The sequence below is a fragment of the Sesamum indicum genome, linkage group LG14 (genome assembly GCF_000512975.1).
Source record: "Sesamum indicum cultivar Zhongzhi No. 13 linkage group LG14, S_indicum_v1.0, whole genome shotgun sequence".
Taxonomy (NCBI): domain Eukaryota; kingdom Viridiplantae; phylum Streptophyta; class Magnoliopsida; order Lamiales; family Pedaliaceae; genus Sesamum; species Sesamum indicum.
The window spans coordinates 4,531,066-4,551,576 of record NC_026158.1 but is presented as its reverse complement, the minus strand read 5'-3'; the positions used below and the strand labels follow the sequence as shown (position 1 = coordinate 4,551,576).

Genomic DNA, 20,511 nt, shown 5'->3' with positions numbered 1-20,511 from the left:
CGCTTCAAAAAAAAAAAAAAAAAAGAAAGAAAATATTCCATACCACCAATTCACAAAAGAAGTGCATCTGATCATGTCCAATTTCACCAAAACTCTCTCTCTCTCTCATCACAATATTCCTCCAAACTTTTTCACTTATTACGCCTACCCGGGCCTACCCAAGATCCCCATCGACTCCCCCCACCACCATCTATAAATAGCCGTTCCTCCACAAATATCGAAGATATAATAATAATTAATTACAAATTTGTCATTACGGTTCGTCTTTTCTCGTGCTTTAGACTTACGCAAACATGTCGGACAAGTGTGGCAACTGCGACTGCGCTGACAAGAGTCAGTGCGTGTAAGTACTCTTCCTTGCTTACATATTTGCGTGTTTCCAAGTAGAACGTGGTTGCTTATGTACGTACATGTACTAATTAAATCGCAGGAAGAAGGGATACGCCGCCGACATTATTGAGGCCGAGGACATCATCAGGTCCTCCTCAAAACCTTCATTTCATTCTTACAAATTTGTGTCTTATAAATTTTTCTAAATATCTTACAAAATATTTGAAAATTTATAAAATATTGAAACATATTTGGCAAAAATTTGGGTCAATATTACAATTTTAGTTTCATAAGTACAGAGGGTGATAATTTTAGTCATACACAAATTTGTTTTCGTAATTCGAAGTGTAACATTACAATTTGCGTAAAGAGGACAAAAATGGTTGAAATTTGCTAAAAATAGCAAAAAAACTACACCCGCTAGGATTAATTGCATTAATCCTATGTCGTATTGCAAATAAGTAATTTATTCTTTTATTAAAAAACATAACAAAATACCTTCATATATTTTTTTCAATGAAGTAATTTACCTATTTATACAAGGATGTATTTTTTTTTTATAGGGGATTAATTTGCTTGTTTGCGATATCATAGGGTTGCTTGCATTTCTCCCATTTTAATATATTCTGGCTATATCCTCAATATGTAAATTTTTTTGGATTCACACATAATTAAAATTGTCGCCCTCAATATTAAAATTTCTATTTTTTTTTATAGAAAAAATAAGATATAGTATCTTATTAACTCTAATAAGATGTACGAATTTATAACATATTTCTTACGTCTATTTAATTTTGATAAAAACTTCGGTTTCGGGCAGCTACACGGAGACCGTGGTGGTGGACGTCACGGCAGCGGCGGGGCAAGACGGGCCAGTGCGGATATTTCTTACGTCTATTTAATTTTGATAAAAACTTCGGTTTCGGGCAGCTACACGGAGACCGTGGTGGTGGGCGTCACGGCAGCGGCGGAGCACGACGGCAACTGCAAGTGCGGCAGCAGCTGCGCTTGCACTGACTGCACTTGTGGCCTCTGAACTGCTACTAATGAAGAGTAAAAGGGACGCATCTTGCTTGGCTAATTCCATATATCTATACAGTGAGTGATGATGATAATACTGTATTGTAGTAGTGACGGTGATCAATAAGTTTGTAATAGTTTGATGATGTTGTCCTAACTATTAATTGATGCTCTGACTGTCCCTTTTCTACTACAAAACTATGTAATGGGTGTCTTAATTTGTGTTATTCAATGAATTATTATTAGTTATTATAAGTCTTCTGCCTCTACTTCTGCTTTCTCTAATTGGTCTGCATGGTTCAAAGTATCGATAGATATTGAGTAATATTATGAATTAATATATAGTTGGAACACTTTTTAGATAATATCCGTCGATTGATCGAATAATAATGTTAATTTATGTTGGTCGGGATCCTAATTTAATTCGATCATGTGTGAGTTACATATAATTTTTTGGCTGAAAGAAAAATATGATTAAATTGCAAAAAATCAATTCGTACAAAACAAAAAATGCAACACTCCGTAAATTACTGGACTAAAATTATATTTTCTCCTATATTGCAGATGCACTTTAAAAATTTATCTTGTTACAATATGGGATACTGATGCGACACCTACACACCTCCAACATGTGTAAGACACTACAGTTATGTCCAAAAAATAAAAAAAAAATAAAAAAAGATACTATGTCAGAGTAAACGTGTTCTACTCGTATATATATTGGAAAAATTGGCCCAAAATTCGATTGGTTCAAGCCCACAGCCCCAACCCACCACCTGAAAAGTCTGACCCGATCCACCGACCCAATCCACTCATTATCCAATTCGGTTTCCATTTTTAGATGACTGAAATCCATTTCATTCTTATTCTTTTTCCTTGACCGAATTTATTAACCCTCCTCGTATTCTTCCCTCTTTCTCAATTTTTTTGCGTCATCATCAATGACTTTTCCCTGTTTATACACTACCTTTGGAAAAAAAAAAGAAGAGAGAAACAAGAGAGGAAAAAATAAAAGAGATAGGTAAACCTGAGTGGTTCGATGGTGCCTTGGTGGCTATCGTCCCTTGGTGGGTTTGAGCAACCGATGGTTGGGTTGCCGGCCTTTGTGACTGTAGGCTTCCCCATCGGATCCAACTATCTGGGCTGAAATTATTTAATCGTTGCTATTTTTTTCTCACTGTTCTTATTAATCTGTAATAATTGATATATTGGTTTGTATTCTGCTGTAATAATTGTATTTTTTTGTGGGTTCACTGCAGGAATAAACTCCCAAAATATAGATACGGATGAGACAATAACAAAAAATAATATATTTCTCACTTCTAGATATTATAATTATTTTTGTCCCTGTCCGTTTTCTTCCCCCCTCTTCCTTTCAATTTTTCTTTTGCGTTAACGATTTTCATGTGGACAACCCTTTAATAATTAAACGATGATGTAAATATTGATTTTCGTTCTTCACTTTATGGCGTCAAAGATTGCATATATCTAGTTTCATGAGAATTATAATTAAAATAAAATATAAGGTTAATTATACTTGTACCCCTCTAAAAATATTAAATTTATATTTTTTTCTCATAGATGGAAAAATTTTAAAATTACAGTTACACCCCCAACAAAAATTCTCGATTTATACCTGACTATCTTCCGTTAGAATTTGGACGAAAAATACTGACACAAGCAAAAAAAAAAGAACTATATAGATTTTCAATTTTGTCTCTCATTTAATATTCTCATATAACTTTTGTATTTATAAAAGATAAATATAATATATATATAGAGAGAGAGAGTTAGATTTACATCATTATATTTTTTTCTTCATAAATACAAAATTATTACCTGAAAATATTAAATGAAGAGCAAATAAAATTTATACAATTTTTTCTTGCTAAAGTTAGCATTTTTTGTCCGAATCCTAATAAAAGGAAGTCAAGTGTAAATAATGAAGTTTTATATGGAGAGTAAATATCATCTCAAAACTTCTTTAAAGGAAAGCGTAATTTTATAATTTTTGAGAAAATTTAAATATAATTAACCCTAAAATATATAACATAGTTGTGTTGGTATTGTGGCGTATCTTAAATTTTCTGGTGTTCCCCCATATGTGTCCATGCATCATAGCCAGGGAGAAATGATGGCAGGAAAATAACAGCTACCTGCAAACAACAGTACCGAGTGCAAGATCAAGTACAAAAGAGTGTATGGATCCCATCATCTGAATAAGAGAGCAACTCGATTTGCTGGTTTTAGATCATTGCAAACGACAACATCCTCGGTTGTTTCTTGTTCTCAATAAGAATAGTTTCGGAACTGTACTCAGCCTGGAAAAATCAGGCAGCTTCTAGAGCCGGTTATTCAAAGCATGTGTAATCACAAGGTTTCGATTATCTAAAGTCAGGACTCCGCAGTGAAATTATTTCAGACGTTGAATCCTTCCGCACGGAGGCATTTCCGGTGGGCCTCAATCCATTTTCCACAAGCGGCTTCGCCATGCTCCACGATACATTCATCCCTCAGCTTCTTTGTCTCGGGGCAAGCACAACAGATCTTCTTCCTCGGCTTTGAGTCGGGCCCAGAGGCTACAGTTTCGGACCTTTGGTCTTTCTGTGATTGAAGGGAGATGACAGAGGAAGAGTTCTGAATCGGGAGTCCGCCCATTGTCAGCCGTCCAAGGAGGATATTGAGTACAAGAGAAGCTAGCAATACAAAAGAACAGAGAATCGCTTTAGAATAATGTAAATGAACAAGTCTCCTGAAATCCATTGAAAGACGACAATTGTGAAATAGAGTTGATCTTCAGAGACCACAGTAGCATAACATATTAGCACTCGGTAATTAAAACGACCCAAAACCAGCTCTTTTGGATTTGCCGTCAAACTTTGTGGTATTATGAACTACATGAATCTATGGGAAGAAACTAAAGGTCGCCTCAACTTTGAACCAAATAATGACCAGTTCCACACTATATATTCAACATGAAGTTCCTACTTCTGTCTTGGACAAATAATAGACATTGAGAGGCAAGATAGCATCTGAAGGCATGAATTCAGTTCTACATCCGTAGGTCTGATAAACAAGCTCTGATTCAAAACAGAACCGGTGAGAGAATAGGTGCCTTTACTGGTTGCTGGTTCAAATGGCTCAAACAATGATTCAACCAGTATGATGTCAAATAGAATTAGTAATTTTAGGAAGTACATAGCTATTGAGGTTAACACAAAAAGGGACAGGCAACATCCTTCAACACACAACAAACAACAGAAACTCAGCCAATTTTGACCATAAGAGAGTCCATTTGTTGATCAAAATCCGGACAACTTAATTCAGAAACATACATGAAAGACGTCTTTTCTTACGACACACACTTATAGGAAAACAAAAGATAAACGGAAAACCAATAAAAAGAATGTCTACTATGCTGCTCTATGTGCAAATTGAGACCCAACTCATTTACCATCTCAAAAGGCGAACAAATGAAGAAAACAACCCCCTGGCCAGCTATCCGGTTGCCAAGTTTTTCACAAGTTCTCTAGACATTTTGTTATATAGCCTAATCCAGTCCGAACTAGTAGCCTGTTCCAGGTTGAACCAGCTGAGCCACCACCCATGTCTCAGCTGATTAACTTAATAACAGCACAAACTCGGACAAGAAACCTACACCAAAGAAGAAGCCTCGAGACTAAAACATGACAAAAATTGACATATCAAACAAACAATGATCTGAAGAAAGTTTTGCAGATGCACAACCTATCCTTTTATCATGTGAGCTCTACCAAAGCAAATCAGGGGCATGAAATCCCAATCACGCATCAACCTATAGAACTTCAGGCCCAAACGAATCAGCGCTCTAAATATTTAAATTCCTACTTACCTTATAAATACTAATTACCAAAATACTCCCGAGAATTCCCCATCAAACGACTCAATCACATATTTCTTTTATCTGCAGTTCATTTCATGATCCTCTATCAACCTCAATCAATACTAAACAAGTAAAATTTTCAAAATCTCAGATTCAATTCAGTATTTTAGCAGAACTTTTCCAATCAAATCCAAAGCCGGAGGCATCGAACAAATTCATATCGTGTAAACTGAAAGATTTTATCACCACACGACGAAGTAAAAGTAAAAACATAACACCATGAGTCAAAATCACAAAGTCTGCAGAATCCCACCATTAATCAAGTATCAGAAATCCCATTTGCACTGTAAACTGATCAATCCAGTGATGAGCTTAACAAGGAACAGTGCAGAATACATGCTCCCCCTCCCCCACCCAAAAAAAGGAAAGAAATCTCATGTAGTCAGACCCGTAAAGAAATTTTGCATAAAAGAATCATACCTTGATTTCTTCCTTATAGCGCAAGCAAAAGCATATGTGTAAATGGTCTTTGATTAAGAGATGATTGATGGAAGAAGAGGCTCTTAGAATTGGGTTTTTGGTGGTGCAAACGCAACCTGAGGGAATGTTCCTCAACCCAAAAGCGTGTCTCAACCAAAACTGCTTAACTCTGTATGTATTTCTCCGACCTATATACAGAAATTCTAACCTAATAATACATTTTGAATCAATTATAGCACAAGTATAATATATTTATTTTGTCATTAGTATATAATTTAAAAAAAATTATTAATCACACAATAAATATTATCACATTATCAAACTTAATTTAAATTAAAAAAAAAATAGAATAACTACAATCCTCTTCCTAGAAGTTTGGTGTAATTACACGTAAAATTTCCTGTGGTTTGAAAAATTATATTTAACACCCTCCATTAGTCAAAATTCACCAAATACTCGTCAAAGGTTAAATTAAAATTGTCTAAATTACCCTTACAAACTCAAAACAAGCACAAAATCCCCTTAGTTTAAAAAGAAAGTTTAAATCTTAATATTTTAAAAAAGAAGCATTTAATGCCCCTCAATCATTTTCTGTTCATGAATTTGCAGTTGGAAACTAATTTTCATATTTTGACATGTATATTATTTATTTTAAAATATTCAATTAATATTTAATTTCGTTTCTCTCTGACATCACGACGTTTCATCCTTTCGTGCACAGGGGCTAGACAGAAAATAAAACTTAAACTTAGCTGAATATTTGTACGGGTAAATAGTATAATTGACCTCTTAAGTTTGTATCTAAAGTCACTTTATTTTGTTAAATTCTTATATTGATTTTACCGTCCCCAAATTTTAGTTTTTATTTCAATGTAATCCCTCTTATTCTTTTTTGGCAAAAATATGGTCAAAAAGAATACTTTTGGAGTACTTATTTCTATTGTAAGAATGCATTCGTATCTGTACTTGAGTATCATTTTCAATAATAAATAAGAATTAGGTTAAAAAAATACAAGCGCATTTCATTATTTATTAAAAACTAATAAAACTATAAGTGTTTTAATTTTTTTTTAAATTTGAATTATTATTGATTTTAAAATATATTAATAAATTCTGATCATAAATTATAATAATAAAAAATTAAATTTTTATATGTTACGGGACTAAGTGAGCATGTGCTGCTCACGTGCACGAAGTCTATTTATTTTCAACATCTATCAGAGCAGGGAAGAAATCTATCAAATTTTTTCGATTGTGAGACTAATATTATAGACCTCCTTAAACGAGAGATAGAATATACAACACTCCTTATCTAATGGAACCAAAAATACAATTTTCCTTGTAAATTGAAATTTCTGCAAGCCCTCATGGATTTTGTACCGGGGCGGGTAGAGAAAAGATGGGTCAGGGGCGGGTCAGATCCACCCATAGAGTGAAACGCGAGATATTATTTGGGTAAACACGCTTTAGCCTTCTTGTTCTACAAGACGGTTTCCCAGAAGAATAAAAACCGAGACACAGAACCCCTTAACACGGGGAAAAAAAAAACATCAGCGGAGGCAAAATCTAATACTGTTCTGGCTCAAAAATCAGAAGAGAATCGAGTCTGTTTGTCGTAATTATACAGTAGAGAGAACAAATGGAGTCAGTGTTTGGATTGGTGGGCAAGGATTTCGCGATAGTGGTGGCGGACACATCGGCCGTCCACAGCATCCTCGTGCACAAGACTAACGAGGATAAGATCATGGTGCTAGATTCTCACAAGCTCATGGGGGCATCTGGAGAGACCGGCGACAGGTTAAAACCCTTTTCCCAATTGCTACCAATATGTGTTTGTTTCTTTATTTTATTGGTTTTTTATATGCCTTTGTCATTAAGCGTGTTTGGTTTATTATGATCTAGTCTTTTTGTTGAAGTTTAATGTACTCACTCTATTGATTTTTTTGAGTCTCTGCGCGCGGGATGTGTGCTACCATTTTAAGATTTAGGGTAAGACTTTTGGTGAAGGAAAGTGGACTCGGAATTGGATGAAATGTGTCTAATTTGAGATGACTTGGAAAGAACGCCTGGTTTCTTTTTCCCGTATTTTATGATGTGGTGCTATGGCTAAGGTAGAATATTTAAATACTACTAATAGTTATCAATGTTGTATAAAGATGAAAAATCTTTTCTCAAGTATATTCATAAAGAGGAGTTTGTATGAAATGTTTTAAGCTTTGACTTAGCTTATGATAAGTTAAAAATTATAGAAAGGCATTTATTAAAATTTGGGGAGAGTTAACTAACAATGAACTATTGGTGTAAGGAGCACCTTTCAAACTTACAAGATGTAGCGACTCAAAGGTTGAAGGGGCCAAGGTAGTTGCTTTAGGCCTTTCATCAGTAATGTAGGACTGTTTTGTGTTTAACAGTGAGCTTGTCTTTATTTTTTAGTGGAAAAAAATTGTGGGTTTAGCTTTTGTTCTGAGTTTGTAGCCAAGATAGTTTTCTTTCTGCCATCTTGGCATTTCGCCAAATCAATTGAACTTCTAATTGCGTGTTTACTTTTTGGGGGCCATAATATTCTTGAGTGTTGATCATAAATAATATCACTTGAGATCATAGTTTTACAAGGTGATGTTTCCATTCTATTTACAAGAATTCTTTTCTGAACCATTTATCTAGTTGGACTTCCTATTGGCTGAAGCTCTATTACTTAAGTTCAGAACTTTAGTGATTAACTTTCACGGCATGATGTCTTAGGGCTCAGTTTACGGAGTACATACAGAAGAATGTGGCCTTGTACCAATTTCGTAATGGCATTCCTTTGACGACTGCCGCTGCTGCAAACTTTACCAGAGGCGAGCTTGCCACAGCCTTGCGAAAGGTAATAAAGTTCTTTAAGGTTTCTCTATGATTGTTTGATCTGTCTAGTAGAAATGTTAAGGGTTTAGACTTCTTTAACTGATTACTTAGTAATTGCTATTACAATCCTTTTCAAGATTTCTTGATCATGAAGGCATAAATTAACATTGATGCCAGTCCTCTTTTGTTTATTTTGAACTTGAAAATATACTTTTTGACATCATGTACATGGTTGATGATATATTACTTTCAATCTTTTTCTTTATCCATTTGTTTTGTCGTTTCTAAGTGATTTCTGATTTTGTAATTGTTATAGAAATCATTTTAGACGATGAAACTATGTGTCTTTTAGCTTTAGACAGATAGTTGTTTGGTTCGTAGAAGTTTTGCAAGACTTTGAATAAACCATGAAATGACTTGCAACCTGATTTTCTTCTAGAACACTAACCTGTATATATTGAAAATTTTGGCATACATCATATATTAATATTTGTGTTTCTCCTGATGGCTTTACGTACTTGACGAATATTAGCTGATTGTTCATGGTGACTGCTTTTCTAATTCTCAGGCTTATAGAAAAACTTCACTTTAAATGCTTGCATAAGCTTGTTCGTGTATTATTCTGTAAAACCCATCTGTGATGCATTATTGCCACTTCTGGAACATATAAATAGAAGGAGGAAGCTGTTAAGTTTGTGTCATGGTGAGCATATTCATGCACAAGGAACTGATTCATTTTTACCCATATCTTCCAGAGATGCTGCTTGTATAGTTTTACACTTTCAGTAGTAGAATGTGTCTTGGATATGAAGTATGAAGCATTAAGTGGCTGATAGATTCTATAGTCCGGTCTCTCTCTATTGCATGTAAAGATAAGTGATGGTATTTGAAGAATAGGAGCTAGAAGATAGGTGCTCAGACACTACGCAAAAAGTGGAAGAAGGATGAGATTGAATCATGCTCGGTTGTCATCATTTTGTGTATTGCTTGTATTTTATTTAACCTTTGCTGCGTTTTTGGTTATTTCAGAATCCGTACATGGTGAATATCATTCTGGCCGGATATGATAAGGAGACAGGCCCTTCTCTCTACTACATTGATTATATTGCATCCCTTCACAAGCTTGATAAAGCAGCATTTGGTTATGGATCCTACTTTGCCCTCTCCATGATGGATAGGCACTACCGCCGGAACATGACAGTTGATGAGGCCATTGAGTTGGTCGACAAGTGCATAATGGAAATAAGGACTAGGCTGGTCATAGCCCCTCCAAACTTTGTAATCAAAATTGTTGATAAGGACGGGGCAAGAGAATTCGCCTGGCGCGAGTCTATCAAGGATGCCCCTGTTCCTACCTTGGCCTGAGGCTTTTCACTTGTTTATGAAACTTTGAACTCATTGCTGCTGAAAATTGCAAGACTGTTTACATCTCCATATACTGGAAATGCTTTGTTCTTAAATTTGTAACACTCCAGAATTCTTGCAGTTTGAGGAAATTTATGCGCCCTTAATATGAACTATGGATGTGAGATTTCCTCCTTGCTGACAGTATGTTTTTCATGTAGGTCATGAGTTTATGTGAACTTAAACGGGTTGTTGCATTTCCAGTGTTTGTGCGTTAATTGAATATTCTTGTTGATTTTGCTTGTGTTTGAGTGGGGTATTACATTGTTGACCTCCTCATGGTCAGTTTTATCTTCAGGGTTGATTTAGATTAGGCTTGAGGAACATGGAGTGGAACTCTTTTTACTTGTGTGAAATTGAGTTTATCATTTTATGTGAGTGTGTTATGAACTGATAATACTTGGTTTAGTGAAAATTGCATTTAATTTCTAAAACATTAAGGCCTTGGTTTCTAAATTGTGTAGGATAGAAGGGTGACAGAAATGCATGATAAAAATTATGATTTATATAAACTAATAATGTATTTACTATCATGGATTAAAATTGGAAATGTTTATGTTTTTAATCCAAGGACAAGCCTTATCTAAGCCCCAGCATAACTAACATTTGGCCGAATTTCATAGACATTCAAGATTAGGGGTGGCAGATTTGAAGCTCGAGTCGCCAACTCGAGTTCAAGCTCAAAATATCTTGTTTATAAGTTTGCGAGTTTTTTCTATTTTTTTATATATAATTTTATTTTTAATTTTTTTTATATATTTAACTCTATATTCAATACTATATCAATTTTATATGTAAAATTCCATATAATATAATTATTAATTAATATCATATATTTTAATTTTAGATGTACATTATGGTACTTTTATTTCTATATTTCATCTTTATACAAAACAAGTTTAATCAACAATTCATTAAGTTTTAATATTTTTTTAAATAATTATATAATATGACGCATGCATATAAATTATATTTTAGATTTCAATGCCATTTGTAATCTCTTATACTTTTTCTAAATTAACAAGTCCTAACAATTAATTAACTTATAATTTTTTATATCTATTTGCGAGTATACACTTATACCAAGATACATAGTATGCAATCTATTTTATTACTTATAAATTTATGTCAAAATTTGATGATTCTCATAAATTAATGTAAAGGTAATGTGTAATTATTTTTATTGTTATTTTATTATATATTATGAGATTGGTCGCTATTTTTATACTCTTGATTTTAAAAATTCATCTTTTAATTATTAACCATTAGTGTAATTATCCATTTCATTTTATTCTTCTAAGTTTATTATTCTAGTATGCTTTTTATACTTTTTGGAACTCTAAAGAAATTATCCCTATTGTTCTACTTAATTTTTGATACATTAATTCATTAATACTCTTTGTTTATTTTTTTAAAAATCTATTTTAAATCTTTTTTGGGTTTGTTATTATCTAAACTTATTATTATAATTTATCTAAATTAAGTCTAATTACACAAACACCCCCTATCTAATTATATTCTTTGGTATTGTAATTGTAGTTTACATCGACACCCCCTTAGGGGCAAGAACTTATACAAGCACCCTTTGAAGTATATAGAACTATCTTATCAAGGGTGTACTTGCGGTTTTGGAAAATGTATGGATATTTGTGTAATTAGACCTAAACATAGTGGATGTCAATTTAATTTACCCAATATTTTGCCGAAGGAAATTGACATGCACAAAGATTGGAGGGAAGAAGCGTCAAGAAAGGAAACAAAAGCAAAGTATATACTTTATGCAAGGGGAACATCGACTTTTCCATTAGATCATAGCAGACGAGTATCCATCAATGCAAGAATAAAAATTAGCAAATGTCACAAAGTCTCATGGAGATGTAAAGGTTCTCTAATATGAAACAGAATAATGAACAAGTGAACAACATGCATTCTCCAAAGGATAAATTCTGTTCCTCTTTTCATGTAGAATGAACAGATAGAGACACATACCTTCAGGCACATAACTTCGTTCTTCTTGTCGTTGCTGCGTGTGCATATCAACTTTTCCGTTTTATTCCATCCTGGGGATCTAAGGTAGCTCCCAGAAATTTCATTACTTTTCCAGCACAGGTAACTTCATTGTCTTAGCAAAATATTCTCAGACTATTTGTATGTAAATGAAGTAGAAATAGGCACAGTTCAAGGCTGACTACTATGCAACACAGAAAGACATAGAGTGACTCAGTACAGTAAATTATGAACCTTCAAACTTACAAAGATCATAGTTCTTTTCTGTATTTCTTCTCTAACATTGATCAGTAACCAAATGGTTAAATTTGCAGTTTTTAGCTATCTGTAGCACTCTTAAAAATACTTGAACAGTAAGCCTGATTTAAGTGGACGTGATCAAATGAGCAAGAAACGACATGAAAGCATTCGATCTACATGCCATGAGAAATTATCCAACCATGCACTGTTTTTACATTCAGAATGGAAAGTACGTTACATAACTCGATAATCACATACAAGAAGCATAGAAAAGAACGGAACAGAGAGAGAAGAATTGTAGTGGCGTGAGAGAAGGCGTTAAGAGTATGTTTGACTCTAGGCATTCTACAACATCAAGACATGCACTGAGTCCGTGTTTATGTGATGGAAATCAAGCCATAGGAACTCAAACATGAGGCATAAGATCATCTACAGGAGTAAGGTAGTGCCTTTGACAGAAGAACCGACCACCAAATAGTCATAATCTGAATGCAGTATAACAGAAGAAGCTCCGACCAAGGTGCCATAACTTCTTGATGGAACATAAGATTGGATGTCCATCTCAAATATTATAACCACAAAACCAAAATGTATAAGCATGAGTAGATATAGCAAGTCTAATTGCAGTGTCATGAACAGATATTCAGAAATCTTTCTTTGTATCAGATTTCGGACGAATGTGCTTCAACACTCTATAAGTGGCCAGACAAGTGAAAGCATAAGCATGTACGGCAACTATTTAAGACATTAAGAATGAAACATAGATAACACAAATCATTGTCTCATAAGAAAATTTACAGCAAAGGCTATCTATTAGGAAATGGACAAGGAATAATGTAGAGCATAAGAGGAAGAAAAAATTATCGACAAGCTAATCACATTTCTAGTTAATTGCAGCTCTAACGACAGAATTTCTAGCTTTCTTGCTGAAGCACGTCCAGTTCCTGGGAAATCCGTATCTGACCAGTGTGATGAACCAGATTTCTCCTCAAATCTCACCATCCTTTATCGAGTCTGACAAAAACTATTGTAGATCTAGCTTGAAAAGGTTATAATCAATATCAGCAACACTTTCTTGGCCTTGAAATTCCTAGTTTCATACAGTGCAAACAAGTATTTTCAATCGAAACATCATTGTGGCTTCGACCAACCTTAATCATACTTTTCCCTCCACGAATAAACAAGAAAGAAAACCCAAGAAAGTCCTAAAACAATGTCCCCAACAACCAGCCTCACCCAATCATACCCAAGATCTTCAACTTTCCTCTCAAAGTAAACTCTCCAAATGGCCATTGCAACATGGAGAAGCACACACCCTCTAGCAAAAAAGCTATGAAACTCCCTGTCCCTCACAAATGCCACCATGAACAAGAAAAACCCAATGGCAAACAAAAGCAAGCCCGAGAACGAATCGGACGTCCGAATTAACAGCTGATCATGGGGTGTTGAGCCCAAAAGCTTGCTAGCATGGTCCTTACCATGGCTAAACACAAACACCTCATCCCTATAGAACATCATCATGGCTCCACATGTTAAGGCCACCAAAGAATGGAGCGTACAGATAAGAAAAAATCCAGGGGACACCATTGATCACTCAAAAGACTAGTGAAATCTGTCTCCTTGTCTTTTTAGTCAATCAAGTTTCAAGTTTTAGCCCTGAAAAACATAACCCACATAAACCCTTAGACTATTAGCAAAACCCAGATGCGTTCTTTGATCAACATCAAATTCAACTTGCATTGCCAACCCATATCTAATTCCTCCATGCAATTTTCAGGAAAACAGAGGAAACCCACCATTATATCACTTCCAAAAGCATGATCCCACCCATAAGCAATTAAAGCAAACCAATCAAAACCAGAAACAATTCCTTTCGGGAACGGATAAGTACCTATGCAACGGCCGCTTCCTGATCTCAGGCTCACTCCACGGTGAAGATATGATGATTGCAGTAAAGGGTTTAGCGTGAAAGAAAGAAGACAGATCCAAGAAAAGCTCTTAAGCCAAAAACCCACCTGAGGCTTAATTATGGGGTGGAAATAAATAGGCAGAGGATTGATGGAATAGAGACAGCAACTCACTTTAAAGCTTTATTAGCAAACAAGGAAAGTGTTTGTGCCGATTTTGGTGGTGGAAGGCTGTGTTTACAGCTAGATTAGCTGTTATTTTCCTTTAACGATCAACTTTTGTACCCAAAACAGAGGACAATTAATTGGATGAAAGCTGTTCCTTTTTCTTGTGTCATCAATGGACAAAAGTTTTTCCAAACACCCAAGAACCCTTTTATTATTTTCTATATTTACATGGGAAAGGAAGACATCTGGATGCAGATCTTGAGATATTTATTCAGAATGATAGCTCATAGCTGGCCTGGCCGTGAGTTTTCCATCAGCAGATTTGGGTCGGCATATAGATGGGCCATGGGCCATGATATCAACTGTGTACTATGAGATTTTGGACACTGTTTTGGATAATGTCTGTTGCTCACATGTTGTTAACCAGTGATGTCATAAATCATGAAACGTCTGTATCTGCATCTCTGCTGAGTATTTTACACAATCTCACAAGCCGCCAAATTCCTCCGCTTTAATAAATAGGATAATTTCATCTGCACCGGATGATTTAATATAATATTTTTTTATTTTAAAAAGATTATACAGACCTTTATTATAAATCAATATTATTTATATAAACTAATTATGTTTTTAAAAAAAACATATATATGTACTTTTGGACAACATCAATATTATACCAATTATCTCTACTTTTTGACTGTTAATAATAATCTCTTTAATTATATTAAAAAAATATGATTAATTTGTATAAATAAATAGGTGAGTGGGGTATAAATATAATCATCTATAATAAATATTTGGTTCAATGAGAATGGTAATGCAGTAGTTCAAATATTTTTTTATTAATTTCTCATGTCTTTATTTATTTTATGGTTGGTTCTTTATTTTTTTTAAACGCTCTATACTAATTCCTTATTTGTTAAATATAACTTATTAAAGTCCCTGACAATCTAAATTACAGAATATTTCATCGAAACGGGTAAAATTAGAAAAATATCAAATTCTTGTGTTAGTCTTTCATTAAAATGTCATTACATTACATGTCAGGAAACAAAAGTAGAAAAAAAACTCAAAAACTACAAGACCACGTATAAAAAGAAATGTTGTCGTAATTCTCCACAAAATGAAATATAAAACCAAATGCCAAAAAAGAAAGTTTTACATATTATTATAATGACATCAAATCGTGTACTACAATCTGCTTTATATAAAAACAAAAAAAAAAAAAAAATCATGCAACCCCATTTACATTATTTTCATAATAAAAAAGAGTGTTCACCCTACTTATTACCAAGACAGGAAAGATACATTGTCTATCTGCTCTGGAAAAAACTCTCAAGACTTTATACAGTGAATTATGCAGATGAAAATGAGAAAAATCTGTAGGTACACTACCTGAGTACACTAACAAAAGTAAAATGAACTTCAGCATGAAATAAATCCAGAATCTAAATCTAAATTATTGGCAGCAAAGTAGTTACAACATCATGAATTGATATGTTGACAATTTGGATAAATGCTCGAGCAAATTTTCTCTATTCGCTGTGCAAAAAAGTGTCCATGAGAAACCTCAAAAAATCCAAAGAATTGTCGTATAACTGCCAAGTAACAGACTAAAAAAACACTATACAGTACCTCCTCTTTTGGGAAAAATAAATGAAAAATCAAATAAAGTAATTTTCCCTGTTCTTGGGAGTAACTCTTCGACGCTTCCTTGGGCCAGATTTCTTGTCTCTTCCACGTCGAACAGGGCCTTTCTTAGGAAGAGCTCTAGCACGAACTAAAGCTGGTGGAGGACGAGTTCTTGCCATTTGAGCTCTTTGTTCCAATAAATCTCTATGATATGCCTGTCAATGTTTGGGTTCTAAATTATTGATGCCCTGAAAGAAAATCCAAGAAAAACGACATGCGTTGATGACAGGGAACTAAAGCTACCTGTATTACAAAATTGCGTCTTTCGCAATCTAGAAACATATTGATGCTCCAGTTAACTTGGGCTACAACTTTATCCCTCACCGTTGAAAAACTCAGCTGATCCCTAGAAGTAAATCGATCAACTTCATTGAACCACAGACAGCTGAAAAGATTTGTGATGGGAATGTGCTCTCTAATAATTACACACCCTTCAGGTACATCTGCAGAAATTTCAGTTCTCATCAATTCTGAGACCAAATGAGAATGAATCATACAAACACATAAGCCAGTAATAGATGTACCACTAGTTATGGGAAGCTTAGCAGTTGTGTATGGTGTTAAACCCTCCTTTTTATAAAATTCAATTTGGTAATCAATAGAAGCATTATCATATTTCGCTCCAGCTTTGTTTGCCTCAGCTTCTTCAAATACGTCAAAGCGTCTATAATGCCTTGATATAGCAAAAGTCGCATTATGGCGCCACAAGAACCTGAGAGATGAAGCAGTTGATAGCTCAGTGTAGTAGAGCAACAAACTATGGGCAAATGGGTGACTTTATATTGACAACCACTAAGTAGATGTGGCTAACAGCTAAAAGATCAAGGATACCTTTCAAGAATCTGGTAGGGGTCCACAACGAGCTGCAGCTTTCCATCAATCCAGATAGAGAATCGGGTATTTGGAAAGAGCCTATGCAACAATAGCTTTGGCACCTGCTAGAACAAAAGCATTGATTCTAATTCCTTAGCAAAAAGGTCTTTCATAAGTGCATCATCAAATTGAAACCACAAGCTATAAACTATAACTGGAATTCATTATTTAGCCACATTATTTAAAGAGTGAATCAGTTTTTCCGTATTCACGATATTAATCCAAAATAATAACTCTGGCAATCATCAATTTTCTGAGAGTCTAATCGAGGAAAGTTAAGAACAAGACAGTCATGATCAGTGAACTACTCAACAAGGAAAAGCTGGACAAAGCCATGAGTAGCTCTAGCAGCCAGACATACATAGAGTCCACTGCCTTAGAGCTAGATTACGCTGTGGACTTTTGACTTTCTCTAATATCAATTATCTAATTGTCGCAACACATGAAAAGCAAGATAATCAGGCGCCCATAATATCTGTTCTGAAGATTATTAAATGAAAAAATGAACATTTCCTACCACCTGCAGTAAAATAGTCTCATCTACTGCTGAGATGGACTCAATTATAAGAGACTGTACAGTGGATAAAGCAGAAAAACAAAGTTCAAATGCATCATGAAATGAGTATACTAATTTAGAAAGTGCATAACAGCTTACATCCTTGAGTCTGAATAAGAAGAAAACTTAGGCCTAGAAAAACACGGACTTTATGGTTAGAATGTGAAATTGAGTCTTCATCAAGAATTATACTCTCTATGTCAGAAACATATTGACATACACGATGGTTGGTTCAAACTTCTTGGAAACTATGAAGAAAAGAAAAGGGGCAAAAAATCCAAATGAAGCACAGACCTTTCCATTTCTTCTTGGGTCAGTGTAAGGAACATTGCGTACAACTATAATCCTCCATAACCCAACCTGTTTGTCGCTGCCCAAGAGACTAGAATTCTTCATATATCTTTCAGTCTCTTCATCAATGAACATAAAGAAGGGAACTTTGCTTCTTGCAGTTTCACCAATATTCTTTGGCTGCTGAATCACATCATAATTTCCTGAATAGGATGATATAGAAGGAAGCAAGAAATAAGCTTGATAACAAAGATAGTTTAGAGGTTAGACAAGTTGCAAGCAATCCTGCAGCTTCCGCAGTGATATAATTCAAATGCATGCAGCATGCTGAAATCTCAAAGAGATAAAATTGTTGAACTTCAGAGCCTAGCTAATTCTCAGCTGTACCGAATATAGCAGAGGCAACAATGACCTCATGGAACTGCTCCAACACCTCAAGGTCAGCCATATGAATCTCAAATCCAGTTTGATAACCAGCTCTGCAGCCTTTGACAAATCTAAAGAAAAGATATAGAGTAAGTCTGATCGAAGTTAAAACGGGTCCAAAAGGAAAATATATATGTAATGCAGAAGGAAACTGTAACTTACCCACAATGAACAGTCATTGACTCTTTAATATTGAAAGAATCATTCCTCTGTTTCAGAGAAGGATAACCACCAAAATCAGACCCTCCATTTGCTTCAGTTTTCGATGGATTTTCCTCAGAGAAATAATTTAAATGATGAACGATAGGAGATGGTGATGGGAACCCAGGCATACGAGCTATTGCCTGCTCCACGGGAATGTAGCATACCGGACAAGCTGAGGACAACAAAAAAGAGTAAGTTGACTGAATCTACAAAAGCTACGGCAGGCACACACATAAACACACGAAGAACAAAAAACAGGAGTCAGAACTTTCCACTGTGAAAATTTACATTTACATCGTGGGTCAGCAGTTACTCTAAAACAGAAATAAGCAACAAGGTCAAGGGATCCCAACGAAATAAAAGAAGCAACAAGGTCAAGGGATCCCAACTTACGTCTTGGACCAATTCGCCTCTTATCACCAGGAGGAGGGGGAGGAAATGCAAACCCTTTGCATGGATTGGTTAGAACAGTAGCCGAAGTAGAAGAGTTACCCACAGCTGAAGCATTGAAGAGAGTGGCCCACCCGGTACGATAATCACATACTAACACTTTGTTGATTTTAGAATTACTATGTATTACTTCTTTTCCAGGCAATAGCCAAGGTGTAACATAAGACTTGGTTATGTATCTGGTATCAAATGGCAAACCATAGCCTTCGAAATCATCCTCTGAAAAGAACAAACATAACTACACATATGTTACTCGTATTGAAAATGGATTATCTCATGCTTGCAAAAGATTCCAGCCCAGGCATTAACTGATGCACTGAGTTTTATGCTATAACAGTTAATAGAAATGGACAAAAAAAATCTTTCTTCTCTTCTTCTCAAATATGTCAAAAAAGTAAAAGCTATACAATTGAATCAGATGTGAATCTTCAAATATAAAGACAATTAAGTTTGACAACATTATTTAAGGGGATTGTGGTTGCAAAGAAAAGCTCTCTACTCCTTCAGTTAGTAAGCAATCAATTGGAACCCCAGCAATGTAAAGTTGTGTACAAGAGAAAATGTGAAGGGAACAAAGAAAAATGCATTGCATCGGACCTTTGTTGACTGTAAAGAACCCTGTCATGAAACCCAATACCGCAAATGAAGCCAAAATCAGCATCCCAACTTTCCTTCTGCACAAGTATCTTAAAGTAGAAGAGAAGAATCTTTCCTTCTCCCTAGAACCATTGAGAGACGTCTTCGAAGACCTCCGAGTTATATACACATTCTGAGATTGCAATCCTCCATTCTGTGCCTGTTGCTGCAAGGACCCGAAACTTCCCGATAATCTTAACCCCAATGACCCTCCAGTCATTGTACCTCCAAACCCTCAAAAGTAACTTTCATCTCTTCTTCCTCTCAAATTGCTCCTTCATCCATAAAAGAATTCTGCACACTGTACATAAAATCACAAACAACAGCTCGAGGCGATCAACATCAGATTAATTAGAAAAAACAAAATCAGACATTTCAAAATCAAGAAATCTACCAATTATGCAACAATTAGCAACTAAGATGAATATTGATTCACCAAATTAATTGCCAAAAAAGGAAACAACTATTCATTCTTCAAATTCAGCACGCAACTTCGGAATCCCACCACAGAATCAATACCCAAATATTCAGAAAAGCTCCCCCAATACACCAAATCTATCACAGGCAACACAATATACAAAGCCAAGCGCGCTACCTAACTCACTCGAAAACCATCAATCGATAAACACACGAGCAATTCCCTAAAAGTTTCCAAAAACAAACAGAAACCCGCATCCAAAACTCAACAACAGCACCTCCCATCTACTTCCTCAATGCCCATTCACACCCACAATAAATTCGATCAAAAGAATAAATCCGACATAAAACAAACTCCTTCAGTTAGTTGAAAAATTCGATTCAACCCAGAAATCCAAGACCCCAATCGTTACTGGGAAACGCAAATCTGGACCCACATACATAAATGCCCCACGTAAATTTAGGGCCCAAAAACAGAGATATTTATGAGATTGGGTTTAGCAACTCACATTTGCATATTACGAAAACGTAATAATTCCAATTTTCTTAGAGAGAGAAAATGGAAATGCATATATATATCTTTTCATATATATATATATATTATATTTCGGATTTGCGTAGTGTTTGGCCACTGTTTTTCTTCGTGTGCTGCTTGTAACAGTCGCTTTGCATAAAATTTGGGGTTAATTTATTTTGGTGAAAAA

At 35.0% G+C, this 20,511-nt stretch overlaps 5 protein-coding genes across 9 annotated transcripts; 2 read left to right on the top strand and 3 right to left on the bottom strand.

Annotated features, from left to right (window-relative positions):
- On the top strand, positions 189-1,384 carry LOC105177002 (metallothionein-like protein type 3). Its single transcript, XM_011100014.2, has 3 exons — positions 189-343; positions 431-478; positions 1,261-1,384. Exons 1-3 carry the CDS (start codon positions 294-296, stop codon positions 1,364-1,366), a joined length of 204 nt encoding a protein of 67 aa, XP_011098316.1. The 5' UTR covers positions 189-293; the 3' UTR covers positions 1,367-1,384.
- Positions 3,486-5,867, bottom strand: LOC105177001 (cytochrome c oxidase copper chaperone 2). 3 transcript variants are annotated; one of them, XM_020698791.1, is made up of 2 exons: positions 5,693-5,867; positions 3,486-4,046 (listed from the first exon to the last, which is right to left on the bottom strand). In XM_020698791.1, exon 2 carries the CDS (start codon positions 4,006-4,008, stop codon positions 3,769-3,771), a length of 240 nt encoding a protein of 79 aa, XP_020554450.1. In that variant the 5' UTR covers positions 4,009-4,046; positions 5,693-5,867; the 3' UTR covers positions 3,486-3,768. The 3 variants fall into 3 exon arrangements, with proteins under 3 accessions (XP_020554450.1, XP_020554451.1, XP_020554452.1); XM_020698792.1 differs by lacking the exon at positions 5,693-5,867 and adding an exon at positions 5,526-5,659; XM_020698793.1 differs by lacking the exon at positions 5,693-5,867 and adding an exon at positions 4,805-5,465.
- On the top strand, positions 7,201-10,175 carry LOC105177000 (proteasome subunit beta type-2-B). The gene is made up of 3 exons (XM_011100013.2): positions 7,201-7,489; positions 8,435-8,558; positions 9,566-10,175. Exons 1-3 carry the CDS (start codon positions 7,332-7,334, stop codon positions 9,899-9,901), a joined length of 618 nt encoding a protein of 205 aa, XP_011098315.1. The 5' UTR covers positions 7,201-7,331; the 3' UTR covers positions 9,902-10,175.
- LOC105176999 lies at positions 12,779-14,544 on the bottom strand. The gene is made up of 2 exons (XM_011100012.2): positions 14,079-14,544; positions 12,779-13,843 (listed from the first exon to the last, which is right to left on the bottom strand). Exon 2 carries the CDS (start codon positions 13,772-13,774, stop codon positions 13,340-13,342), a length of 435 nt encoding a protein of 144 aa, XP_011098314.1. The 5' UTR covers positions 13,775-13,843; positions 14,079-14,544; the 3' UTR covers positions 12,779-13,339.
- Positions 15,699-20,445, bottom strand: LOC105176998. Of its 3 annotated transcripts, none has more exons than XM_011100010.2 (10): positions 20,317-20,445; positions 19,352-19,691; positions 18,698-18,973; positions 18,263-18,476; positions 18,062-18,171; positions 17,678-17,877; positions 16,786-16,889; positions 16,479-16,666; positions 16,198-16,397; positions 15,699-16,109 (listed from the first exon to the last, which is right to left on the bottom strand). In XM_011100010.2, exons 2-10 carry the CDS (start codon positions 19,608-19,610, stop codon positions 15,927-15,929), a joined length of 1,734 nt encoding a protein of 577 aa, XP_011098312.1. In that variant the 5' UTR covers positions 19,611-19,691; positions 20,317-20,445; the 3' UTR covers positions 15,699-15,926. The 3 variants fall into 3 exon arrangements, with proteins under 3 accessions (XP_011098312.1, XP_011098310.1, XP_011098311.1); XM_011100008.2 differs by lacking the exon at positions 20,317-20,445 and adding an exon at positions 19,785-20,306; XM_011100009.2 differs by lacking the exon at positions 20,317-20,445 and adding an exon at positions 19,986-20,306.

Bases quoted from the DNA above. Each gene is read 5' to 3' on its own strand.
- LOC105177001 (XM_020698791.1), bottom strand. From the start codon at position 4,008: ATGGGCGGACTCCCGATTCAGAACTCTTCCTCTGTCATCTCCCTTCAA.
- LOC105176999 (XM_011100012.2), bottom strand. From the start codon at position 13,774: ATGGTGTCCCCTGGATTTTTTCTTATCTGTACGCTCCATTCTTTGGTG.
- LOC105177002 (XM_011100014.2), top strand. From the start codon at position 294: ATGTCGGACAAGTGTGGCAACTGCGACTGCGCTGACAAGAGTCAGTGC. The intron at 344-430 runs GTAAGTACTCTT...ATTAAATCGCAG, and splicing joins GCTGACAAGAGTCAGTGCGT to GAAGAAGGGATACGCCGCCG. The intron at 479-1,260 runs GTCCTCCTCAAA...GGTTTCGGGCAG, and splicing joins GAGGCCGAGGACATCATCAG to CTACACGGAGACCGTGGTGG.
- LOC105177000 (XM_011100013.2), top strand. From the start codon at position 7,332: ATGGAGTCAGTGTTTGGATTGGTGGGCAAGGATTTCGCGATAGTGGTG. The intron at 7,490-8,434 runs GTTAAAACCCTT...ATGATGTCTTAG, and splicing joins TCTGGAGAGACCGGCGACAG to GGCTCAGTTTACGGAGTACA. The intron at 8,559-9,565 runs GTAATAAAGTTC...TGGTTATTTCAG, and splicing joins TTGCCACAGCCTTGCGAAAG to AATCCGTACATGGTGAATAT.
- LOC105176998 (XM_011100010.2), bottom strand. From the start codon at position 19,610: ATGACTGGAGGGTCATTGGGGTTAAGATTATCGGGAAGTTTCGGGTCC. The intron at 18,477-18,697 runs GTAAGTTGGGAT...TGTTGTCCTCAG, and splicing joins GAGGCGAATTGGTCCAAGAC to CTTGTCCGGTATGCTACATT. The intron at 16,398-16,478 runs GTACATCTATTA...AAATTTCTGCAG, and splicing joins TAAGCTTCCCATAACTAGTG to ATGTACCTGAAGGGTGTGTA.